The 12,235-nt window shown below is 39.3% G+C and overlaps 1 protein-coding gene across 1 annotated transcript in view; it reads left to right on the top strand.

Moving 5' to 3' along the window:
* The window catches only part of ano10a (anoctamin 10a), a 306,493-nt gene that overhangs the window by 22,186 nt on the left and 272,072 nt on the right, over positions 1–12,235 (top strand). Inside the window, 2 exon segments of the mRNA XM_028817941.2 lie at positions 81–136; positions 5,548–5,622. Of these exon segments, the coding sequence (XP_028673774.1) occupies positions 81–136; positions 5,548–5,622 (131 nt within the window).

A 12,235-nucleotide genomic window follows, 5' to 3' on the forward strand; every position in this document is an offset into this window, starting at 1 on the left:
TGTTATATTGTAAAACTAGATTAAATATCCTCAACTTTTTAACTAATGTTTTGTTATTTACCCTTTCTTTTTTTCTGAAGAAAACCATAGATTGGAATCATCATACCAGAACCACTTGATTTTGAAGGTTTTAGTGGTAAGTTGTCACCTACAATGAATTTAATTTCAGCACTAGCAGGATGTTTCTTGGGTTCATAAATGTCAGAAGTGGGCAGGAGGCGCTTATCAAGTCCCTGATTCCTATGTGTTAGGATTAAGCATAGTATTGCTCTGTCTACGGCAGTGAATGGTCACCGTATTAAACCCTTGTTTAATTGGAAAGTGAAAGACAGGAGGAAAATAGAATTGAATGTTCTAATACAGTGTGTCCCAAACTCGGTCCTGGGGACCCACTGTGGCTGCAGGTTTTTGTTCCAACCAGATTCCTAATCAGTGACAACACCTGATAACACTGAGCTCATTTAATTAGCTGGTATTTGTTTTCTTTTATTCTACATTCAGAAAAGCACAGCAGCATGATTTTTACATTTATAAGACACTTGGGGGTTCGCCCACTGTTTGCTTCACTCACCAACCCCCCCGGCCCGTGCTATGAACCAGCCACTTCGCGTCACTGCCACTCGCGTTGTGAAGAGGGGGATTGAACGCACCCCAAGGAGACGTGGTCACTCCTCCGAAACCCCCTCTTAAACAGTGAAACATTGGAAACAAATAAATGTTTTTTTTTTTACATCCTCTTTGCTCGATCAGCTGCTGGCTTGCTGCTGCCATGCCACATGATCTGCATCTTGCGCGGCGCCTCAAACTTTTAAAAGCCTCTACAGCAGCTGTCCTACTCTTTGTCTTTTATTTCCGGCCCCAGGCATGGTTAAACCTCTTGGCACAAAGTTTCATCTTGCGGGACGCAAGTTCTTAATATTTTTTAGTTTATAATTTAAAAACGGAATAAGAATCTGAAAATCTAACAACATCACATTAAAGTTCGATAAATTCAGAAAAGAATGATACCAAATATATATATGTAGGTTTTAAAATAAGTCCGATTTAAATCATGACATAAAAACGTCACACAAAATCGTTGCACTTTTAGGCTTAGGATTTTATATAGAGAGAGTAGATTTAGAAATATTTCTGCTTTTGCTATAGATTTAAATGCTTAATTCGCTTTTGTTGATTTCATTATATTTTGCCCTTTCTCTGTGCAGCTTTCCCCCTTCTTTGTATCTTATTAATGACAATTAAAAACGAGCAGAGCAGACACCCAGGCAAACAACACAGAATAATCAAAGGCTGCAACTACTTTAGCGTCAGCCCCACTAATTACTGAATAATGGATTAATTAAACAATTAGAACACCTGGAAAAGTAGAATGAAAATCAAGATGAAAATATTGTTAAAAAGAAAAAAATACATTATTCCCATATAACAGCTTAGTATATTTTAATATATCATATATACTCGTGGATAAGTTCTCCCGTGGATAAGTCGGGACTTGATTTTACTGTATAATTTCTGGTATTTTATAATGTCAGTCGTATAAGTCGAATGTGGAAACCTCACGCTATTGGTCCAAGAGATTACGATATGCTAACACCCACCTGACAGAGTAACCACGGAGCACACTGCCCTTTTTTGTTTCTATGTATTGTGCCTATGTGACCACACGGTGATAACAGAACTATTCTGAAGCAACGTTTGCACTGTTCTGTGCTTTTTGTATCTTACACCCCTCATACACCTTTATTGTAAGAGCATCCCTTATCTACAATGGAGTGTTCGATCAGAAGAAAATACGAAGCTGGTTTTAAATTAAACGTCATTTAAGTAGCTAAAGAAATTGGTACGTGAGTATATATGGTAATTTTTTTTTTTTTTTTTTTTTTTTTTTTTTTTTTAGCAAACTTAGTTTTCTAATTTCTATATTGTTCCTAAAACACAGAACTTGAGAAATAACACATCACTTAATTAGCCCAGGAGTTCAATTAAAAACAGAAGCTGGTTGGAACAAAAACCTGCAACCAGGACTGAGATTTGGAAGCACTGTTGTAATATATTAAATTATTATTTTAATGGGAGTTATTATTCAGTGCTTTTGTGTCAATTTTTTGCACACTGCCATTTTGAGCATTAGTTGTAAGCATTGCTATGCAGTGACCCTTGTAAATGTGTGGTGCTGACATCAACACCTCAACAGGATAAAAGACTGGCACCGTGCACTTCCTGGTCATCCGACTTTACAGATATATCTAAAGAAATCTCTGGGTGGTTGATGTTAGTGTTCATTATTAGTATTTTAAAAACATTTTTGGCTTCGACTTCAGTTTTTGGTTCACTGGTTAGATTTGAGAAAAGATAAGACAGATTCTCGTGAATTACCTTTTTGCTGATATATTTGAGATTTTCTCCCGCTCACCTCCATTGATGCATCTGAGAAACTGGTGCGAGATTGGAGGAGGCAGGTGTCGCATTTTTCAGCGGGCATACAAGTCAGGGTCTGATTTTCTGATCGATTTTTTTGGGTTTCAAGACCCGACTTATACATAAGTATACACGGTATATCTTAGTACACTTGCGACCACAATGTGTCCTGTCTTTGGCCTGCATGTAGATTCAGTTCATGGCTGAGGTGTGAACCAAGAACAACTGACAGGTCACCTTGTTTTAAGGCTAACCGATGATCACTGATGCAGGCATTTTGACTCCCAGTTTCACCAGCAGTGTTGATCGGAGAAATTCGGTAAAGCATTGTTCGCAGTGAATATACTGTGTTCACTGTTGACATTGTTTTTCTGAATATTTTCCTGGAAATTTGCCCCATGATGCTTTGAAAGACTGATGTCATATTACATAGCTGCAGCAGCCATGCACAAATCTTTTACGCATGCCTACGGTAAGATTTTTGCCGACTTGATCAGCACTGCATCACAGGTACTCAAAGAAAAAAAAATGCTGTTTCAGTTTCTGAGATGCACTGTAACAATCCGGTCCCACCCCGTCCAATAAACATTGGTGCTGTTATCGTTTCCCGTCCGTAACTGCACTTGTTTCTTCCACTTGTGGTCATTTCAACTGTATGTAGGTTGTCTGAGAACTTAAAAAGATAAAAATGTGTCCCGATGCTACAAAAGATGAGAAACACTGCCAGAAATCCATTCTGCATGCGTTTTATTGAGATCATTGATGTTAGGTAGAATGCCTAGAGGGGGCTGGGTGGTCTCGTGGCCTCAGAACCCCTGCAGATTTTGTTTTTTTCTCCAGCCGTCTGGAGTTTTTTTTTTTTTGTTTTTTTCTATTTCTCCTGGCCTTTGGAACTTACTTTTATTTTATGTTAAATTAGTATTGCCTAATTTTATTTTTATATTTTGTCTTTTTTCTCTTTCTTCATCCTGTAAAGCACTTTGAGCTCCATCATTTGTATGAAAATGTGCTATATAAATAAGTATTGCTGTTGTTTTAAAAAATAAATAAAAAACATGCAGCATTAATAGTACTGCTAATACTGTAGATGTGTAACACTGATCACTGTATGCTGGCAACACATCACCGCATGGCTAATTATAAATGGAAATTAGCCATGTGCTTGGATCTTAAAACAAGCCTTAAAGGAGCCCTTCCCTTCCCCTCATCAGAAAACACAGGACACACTGTGAAATAATAAAAACAAAAGATTTATTATTATTTACAAGCTGCCTTTTTATATTTGATGGGGGAAAAAAAGTGAAAAGCATCTGCGCTGATACATAGGAAACAAAAAAGATGTTTCTGCTGTGCCCAGAGCCCTATCAAATAATAGAAGGAGCCAGCCCCACATTGCTGCTTCAGGGTATGGTTAATGTGTGCCCCAAGACTGGCACTCTCTCCGTGCAATAATCTGTATTTTATTTACTGTATATGCTCACGTATAAGTCCGGTCTTGAAACTCGAAAAATCGATCATAAAATCAGATTCCGACTTATACACCTGTTCAAAATGTGACACTTAAATTTTTTTTTTTTTTTTTTTTACATCTTCTTGTCTCCTCCAATCTCGCATCAGTTTCTCAGATGCATCGAACTTTGTTGCCGCAGAACAGTTACCAATTTCTTTCGCTACTTCAACGACATTTAATTTAAAACCAGCTTCATATTTCCTTCTGATCGAATGCTCCATCGTAGATAAGGGATGCTCTTACAATAAAGGTGTATGAGGGTGTGAGATACAAAAAACACAAAACAGTGCAAACGTTGCTTTGAAATAGTTCGGGTATTACCGTGTGGTCATGTAGGCACAATAGTGAGAGAGAGAGAGGTTAGGAGCACACGCTGATACAGCGCATTGCCGCACCCACATTAAAAAAGGCAGTATGCTCCGTGGTTACTCTCTCAGGTGGGTGTTAGCATATCACAATCTCTTGGACCAATAAGGTGAGTTTTCTGCATTCGACTTATACGACAGACATTATAAAATACCAGAAATTATACGATGAAATCAAGTCCCGACATATCCACGAGTATATACGGTACTTTTTGTACGTTTGTGGCTATTTGTTGCATTTTATATGTGATATTTGTTCTGTCTGCTTCTTTCGTTATTTTAGGTATGGTGGCACAGTGGTTAGCACTGCTAGCTCACTGCCCAGATCACATATTTGGACAGAATAATCGGTGTAGAAATGTTGCAAGACTTTTCTCTAACACTCAGGGACACTTAAAAGACCATTGTGCCATTATAGTCCACACAAAACTAGTTCAGTTCCTCCTTCCCCATTGATTTCAATTTATTTTGTGGAGTTTGGTGAAGTGTCCAGACATTTCTGTGATTTTGCAGAACTCGAGGCAAAGCAAATTCAGTGCGGTTCACTCATTGCTATTCACAAGAGTACGAGAGGCAGATTTGAAACAAACATTCAGATAGACCAGCTCACTGATCTTGAACTGTCACCTGTCCTACCTGTCTGATGAAACCTTGCATGGAGTAGGGACGTACTGGAGTGGTCTAATGCATGATGTCTGTCATTGCCGAAACATGACTTGGACATCCCCATCTCGCTTCTGGTGACAGGGAAAATGCACAGAAAACTGATAACGTGTAAGCTTTATTTTCTTGTTCTGCACTTTGAAGGAAGGTCTTTTTAGAGGTTATCTGATCAGGCTTTGTTCCAACTGGACATCTTTGGATAAAAGAGCACCTACCTAACAAGCTAGTGTGTGTTTGACATGTTGCAGTTCCTCGCTGTACAAGCGGTACTATTTTTTCAGTAAGATTTAATAAATCTAGGTAAATTACATAAAGTGTAACTATAGTATTGATATTCTGGAACATGTTTATTTTTTTTCCAACATTATATCTTGTGTATTAAAATGCTGTATGTAAAAAAATTTGGAGGCCCATATTGTTGCAGTTTAAAGCATTGCCAGGTGAAGCATGGGGTTTCAGCAATGGCCTAGGAAGAAGTGTGTCTGAACCATATATTTTATAATGTCTACGTCAGCCACTAGGGCTAACAGTCTAGAAAATGAATAGATGAGTTGAAATCTTGCATCATGTTTCTTTTTGTATTTCTTTCAGTTCAACTTTCTAAACTGCTTTGCATCTCTGTTCTACATAGCCTTCGTTCTGCAAAACATGCATCTTTTAAGACAAGTAAGTAATATTCTTTACTATTATTTTTACAGTTATGAAAGTATTGCAATGCAATTTAACAGTGTGGGATAATTCAGTGGCCATCTTTAATATCAGGTTTTGTGATCATGTCTGCAAATGTAGATTATTTATTTAAAAATCCAAGTACAATTTTATTTTGTTAGCAGCGTGCATTTCTATATCAGTAGGCAAAGTTGTCAATGTTAGTGAGGACTTGTAATAGAATGTCTTATAAGATACCAGCGCCATCAAGGTTTGCACAGAATACCAGGTTCACTTTTTTAAAGCAGCTGTGTAAACTAAAGTATTATAGGGCATTGTTTAAGATATACCGTATATGTGTAAAAATGTTTTGTTTATTATGCCAGAATATACAGTGCATCCGGAAAGTATTCACAGCGCATCACTTTTTCCACATTTTGTTATGTTACAGCCTTATTCCAAAATGGATTAAATTAATTTTTTCCTCAGAATTCTACACACAACACCCCATAATGACAACGTGAAAAAAGATTACTTGAGGTTTTTGCAAATTTATTAAAAATAAAAAAATTGAGAAAGCACATGTACATAAGAATTCACAGCTTTTGCCATGAAGCTCGAAATTGAGCTCAGGTGCATCCTGTTTCCCCTGATCATCCTTGAGATGTTTCTGCAGCTTCATTGGAGTCCACCTGTGGTAAATTCAGTTGACTGGACATGATTTGGAAAGGCACACACCTGTCTATATAAGGTCCCACAGTTGACAGTTCATGTCAGAGCACAAACCAAGCATGAAGTCAAAGGAATTGTCTGTAGACCTCTGAGACAGGATTGTCTCGAGGCACAAATCTGGGGAAGGTTACAGAAAAATTTCTGCTGCTTTGAAGGTCCCAATGAGCACAGTGGCCTCCATCATCCATCAGTGGAAGAAGTTTGAAACCACTAGGACTCTTCCTAGAGCTGGCCGGCCATCTAAACTGAGCGATTGGGGGAGAAGGGCCCTTAGTCAGGCAGGTGACCAAGAACCCGATGGTCACTCTGTCAGAGCTCCAGAGGTCCTCAGTGGAGAGAGGAGAACCTTCCAGAAGGACAACCATCTCTGCAGCAATCCACCAATCAGGCCTGTATGGTACAGTGGCCAGACGGAAGCCACTCCTTAGTAAAAGGCACATGGCAGCCCACCTGGAGTTTGTCAAAAGGCACCTGAAGGACTCTCAGACCATGAGAAATGAAATTCTCTGGTCTGATGAGACAAAGATTGAACTCTTTGGTGTGAATGCCAGGCGTCACGTTTGGAGGAAACCAGGCACCGCTCATCACCAGGCCAATACCATCCCTACAGTGAAGCATGGTGGTGGCAGCATCATGTTTTTCAGTGGCAGGAACTGGGAGACTAGTCAGGATAAAGGGAAAGATGACTGCAGCAATGTACAGAGACATCCTGGATGAAAACCTGCTCCAGAGCGCTCTTGACCTCAGACTGGGGCGACGGTTCATCTTTCAGCAGGACAACGACCCTAAGCACACAGCCAAGATATCAAAGGAGTGGCTTCAGGACAACTCTGTGAATGTCCTTGAGTGGCCCAGCCAGAGCCCAGACTTGAATCTGATTGAACATCTCTGGAGAGATCTTAAAATGGCTGTGCACCGACGCTTCCCATCCAACCTGATGGAGCTTGAGAGGTGCTGCAAAGAGGAATGGGCGAAACCGTCCAAGGATAGGTGTGCCAAGCTTGTGGCATCATTTTCAACAAGACTTGAGGTTGTAATTGCTGCCAAAGGTGCATCGACAAAGTATTGAGCAAAGGCTGTGAATACTTATGGACATGGGATTTCTCAGTTTTTTTATTTTTAATAAATTTGCAAAAACCTCAAGTAAACTTTTTTCACGTTGTCATTATGGGGTGTTGTGTGTAGAATTCTGAGGAAAAAAATGAATTGAATCCATTTTGGAATAAGGCTGTAACATAACAAAATGTGCAAAAAGTGATGATGCACTGGGGATACTTTCTGAATGCACTGTATTTGTTTGATATGTTGTACTGTAGACTAACTCATCTCAAAGTTACTGTGTGCACATTCGTCTTTCTGATATTTCTGTAGTGTATCTAAGTACTTACAAATAACAACAGTTAGAGATTAAACTCAAGCATCCTTTACATGAAAGCTTAGCTTTGTCTGCTTTTGTGCTTGTGTTTGTTGTGAGTTCTGCTTATCCATGAGATCATATTAAACAGTTTGTCCAGAGCAAATGGTCAGACTGGAATGTCCTAAAATACAATGGTATTGTGCGGTGCCTGAAATATTTACATCGCGGGTCAAGTCGCCGCCACCGCCGGACTGCGAATGGAAAGTTCACCAGCAGTATTTGATCAGTGTCAGTGTGCCAAATCTGCAATATGTTAAAATAAACTCTGGTCATGGATCTGTGCACAACAAACCCACATCGGCTGATATTGCATTGTTTAACTCAAGATCTCTTAATGGCAAAGCAATGGTGCTATCAGAATTCATTACAGACTCAAACCTTGACTTGCTATGCTTAACAGAAACTTGATTGATGATTTTACATCTATCACTGAAGTGTCCCCACCTGGATACATTCACTTCACGGAGCCTCGCAGCTCAAGACAAGGCGGAGGAGTCGCAGTAATTGCTAGATCAAAGTTAAACATCAAAAGATTCCCCATTGACGGTCCATTGTCTTTCGAGTGTCTGGCTCTTAAGCTAATAAAAAAATCTGATCCTGTCTCACTTATTGTTGTCTATCGTCCCCCGAAGTACAATGCGTCTTTTTTTTATCTGATCTGACTGAATTATTAACCCACTTAAATTCACTTTCCCAGAGAGTCATTCTTCTTGGCTATTTCAACATCCATATTGACATTACTAAATGTAAACTGAGAAATGAATTCCTATCCTTACTGTTTTGACTTGGTGCAGCATGTTGATTTTCCCACCCACTCTGGTGGTCATATACTGGACCTAATCTGCACATCTGGATTATCTGTCGGCAACGCTTATAGCAGTGATTTGGGACTCTCTGACCATAAAGCAGTGATTTTAACTGTCTCATTACCTCTCCCTCCTCTTACCTGTAAATGTCAAATTTCTTTCTGAAACCTTAAAAATATCTGTCCCTCTGTTCTTGCTGGATCCTTTTCTGATCTTTTTCTGTCTTCACCTATTCCATCAACACTAGATAGTCTTGTTGACCACTATAACTCAGCCCTTCATTCAGCACTCGATAAAACAGCTCCTTTAAAACATAAGGAGGTTTCCTTTAAGCGTTCAGCTCCATTGTATAATTCAGAGCTACGATCTGTGAAAGCAGCCGGCTGATGCCTTGAGAGAATGTCACATAAGACTGGCCTCACTGTTCACATCCAGGCTTTCTCTGACCATCAAAGGGCTTGCAGGGATGCACTAAGTGCAGCCAAGAACACACATTATGGCAGAATAATAGAAAGTGGCCATGATAACCCAAGGGTTTTGTTCTCTGTAGTTAATAAATTACTTCAACCTGCATCTGGCCCAATTACCTCCTCTACTGAAGTCTATGAAAAATTCCTCCATTTTTTCTGCAATAAAATTAAAGATCAAAATAATTCAACTAACATAAATACATCATCCATTTATATCCTTCCCTGTCTTCCCACACCTTCCAGCTCCTTTTCTTAATTTTCACCAGTCACATTGGCATTTGTTAATGACCTGCTTTGTAAGATGAGGCCGACTACTTGTATACTGTACCCCATCCCCACCACACTTTTTAAATCCTGCCTTCATGCCATAACCCCGACTGTTACGACAATAATCAATACTTCCCTCAACACTGAGTTTGTGCCAGCCACTTTAAAAATCACTTCTGTAACTCCCATGTCAAAAATGTCTGGTCTTGATGGTGACGATCTTAACAATTTTCGGCTTATTTCCCACTTACTTTTTCTGTCAAAAGTTCTTGAGCGTGTTTTAACCTCCCAGCTCACCAATTACTTAACCCCTAATAATTTGATGGAACCCTTTCAGTCTGGTTTCAGGGCACAGCACAGCTGTGAAACTGCTCTGCTACGGGTAACCAATGATTTGCTTATGGCAGCAGACTCTGGACAAACCAGCATATTAATTCTGTTAGACCTCAGTGTGGCATTTGACACTCAGGTCAGACATGACATTCTACTGTCCAGAATGGAGAACATGCTGGGTATCTCTGGCACTGCTCTCCAGTGGTTCAAGTCCTATCTGACTGATAGGCAAGAGTTTGTTAGTGATATAACAGACACACAAATTATCCTGAACAACTGGACAGAGGTAAACTGAAAGAAAGAGCAGAATGTTAGGTTAAGTTAAAAGCCTTCCTAAATAGATGAGTTTTAAGTTGTTTTTTAAAAGAATGGATGGAGTCAGTTGATCTAATTAATTTCAGGATGTCATTCCAAAGTCTGGGTGCTATGGTGCACCTCAGCGCCAGTCACACAAGGAGTTCCTCAGGGCTCTGTCCTCGGCCCTCTTCTCTTCTGTATTTATATGCTTCCCCTTGGCCATATCATTCGTAGCTATGGACTGGGTTATCATTTTTATGCAGATGATGATCAGCTCTATTTCAATGTCAAAAGTGCAACTTCATCAGAGTTTTCTCAGCTAACAACTTGCCTCAGTGAAATTAAAACCTGGATGGAGCAGAACTTTTTAAAAATTAAATTGCAACAAAACTGAACTCAGCAAATTGGCACTAAAGTGCTACTTAAGAAAATGAGCTCATTTTCAGTCACTCTTGACGGTTATATCATCAGACCTTCTGATGCAAGGAATCTTGGCGTCATTTTTGATTCCTCCCTTTCTTATTCCGCCCGTGTAAACCACATTCAGCAACTTTCTTACTTTCACCTCCGTAACATATCCCATGTTCGCTCATTCCTCTCCTTTTCAAATGCTGAGAAACTTGTCCATGCTTTTATCACATCCCGTATCGATTATTGTAACTTGCTGCTGGCAGGTGCCCCTTCTAATATTATATCACAGCTCCAGTTGATTCAAAACTCTGCTGCAAGAGTCCTTACATGGACCAGCAACAGTGAGCACATCACACCCATCCTGCTTCGCCTTCACTGGCTCTCTGTGTCTTACAGGATTGAATATAAAATTCTATTAATAACCTACAAAGCTTTAAATGGCCTTACAGTGGAGTACATCAGTGACCTTCTCCATCATTATGTTCCTGTTCGCCTACTAAGGTCCTCTGATTCTGGTAATCTTGTTGTGCCTCACACTAACCTGCACTCTAAAAAATAACTTAAAACTCATCTATTTAGGAAGGCTTTTAACTTAACCTAACATTCTGCTCTTTCTTTCAGTTTACCTCTGTCCAGTTGTTCAGGATAATTTGTGTGTCTGTTATATCACAAATTAGGTTATTTGTTAGGTTCTTCTTTTAGTATTGAGTTTAGTATTTTACTCTGGTTTATTGTTCTTTATTCTATGTAATGCTTTGTTATCTGTTTCATTGTTCTATTCAGGAAAACATTTATATCCAATGTTACATATACCCTGCTGTTTTTTTTCTAAGACTCTATGAAGCGCCTTCAGCATGGGAAAGGCGTTTTATAAATAAAATGTATTGCTGTTTTTACTCGTGTACCACGAGCCCTCATGTAAGACGCGCACCCTAATTTTTACAAAGAAAATTGCGAAAACAGTTTTCTCCCATGTACGACACGCATTTTGATTGTATAGGAAGCGCTTAGGGCACGTTTTACGTGAAATGCCCTTCTGTTTTTGTTGGCATGACGAAAGTTTTTCTTTCTTCCGTCGCCAATCTCGAACACATGACTCTGGAACACAGTACTTGCGACCTGCTGCCACGATTTCCTATCTTCTCTGCTTCCAAAATCACTTTTAGTTTCTCTCCCGCTGTGAAGGAGCGTAAACGCTTGCTACTATCCATGCTGAATGACGACGGCAAACTGATTCAAAAACAAGAGTGAGTGAGAGAGCGAGCGAGAGAGAGAGCCCAAGCAGAAGAAGTAAACATTACAGAAAAAAATTTCCTCGTGTATGACGCGCACCTGATTTTCCAATGTTAGTTTTCGGGAAAAAATATGCGTGTGGTACACACGTAAATACAGTATTATTATTATAGATAGATAGAAAGAAAGAAAGAAAAAATTTATTTGTCCTGGGGGAAATTTGGCTTTTTGTAGAAGCTGTTTAAATAAATAAATACATAAATAGATAAATACTGTATATATATATATATATACACACACACACACAATTGTCTGAACACACACTAGAATAACTAAAAAGGAGAGAAATGTAAAAAGAAAAAAAACGTATGGTTTGTAGTTTTAGTCCCAGTGAGGCATGTATTGCTATTGCTATAAAGGATCCCCCATCTCGTTTCCTGACAAACTTCTGCTGAATAATTCGTTGGCTGAAAGTCCTCAGGGTTAGTGTGTCACAAAGAGGATGAGTAGCATTGTTCATAATGGCACTCAGTTTTGTTTTAATTCTCTCCTTCTTTTCTACTACCAGGGGTTCCAGAGTGCGTCTCATAACTGATAACCGAGCTTGCCCTTTTAATTAGCTTGTAGATTCGGTGGGCCTCTCTTAAAGTGATGTTACCTGTCCA

Source organism: Erpetoichthys calabaricus, chromosome 13 (genome assembly GCF_900747795.2).
Source record: "Erpetoichthys calabaricus chromosome 13, fErpCal1.3, whole genome shotgun sequence".
NCBI classification, from domain to species: Eukaryota; Metazoa; Chordata; class Cladistia; order Polypteriformes; family Polypteridae; genus Erpetoichthys; species Erpetoichthys calabaricus.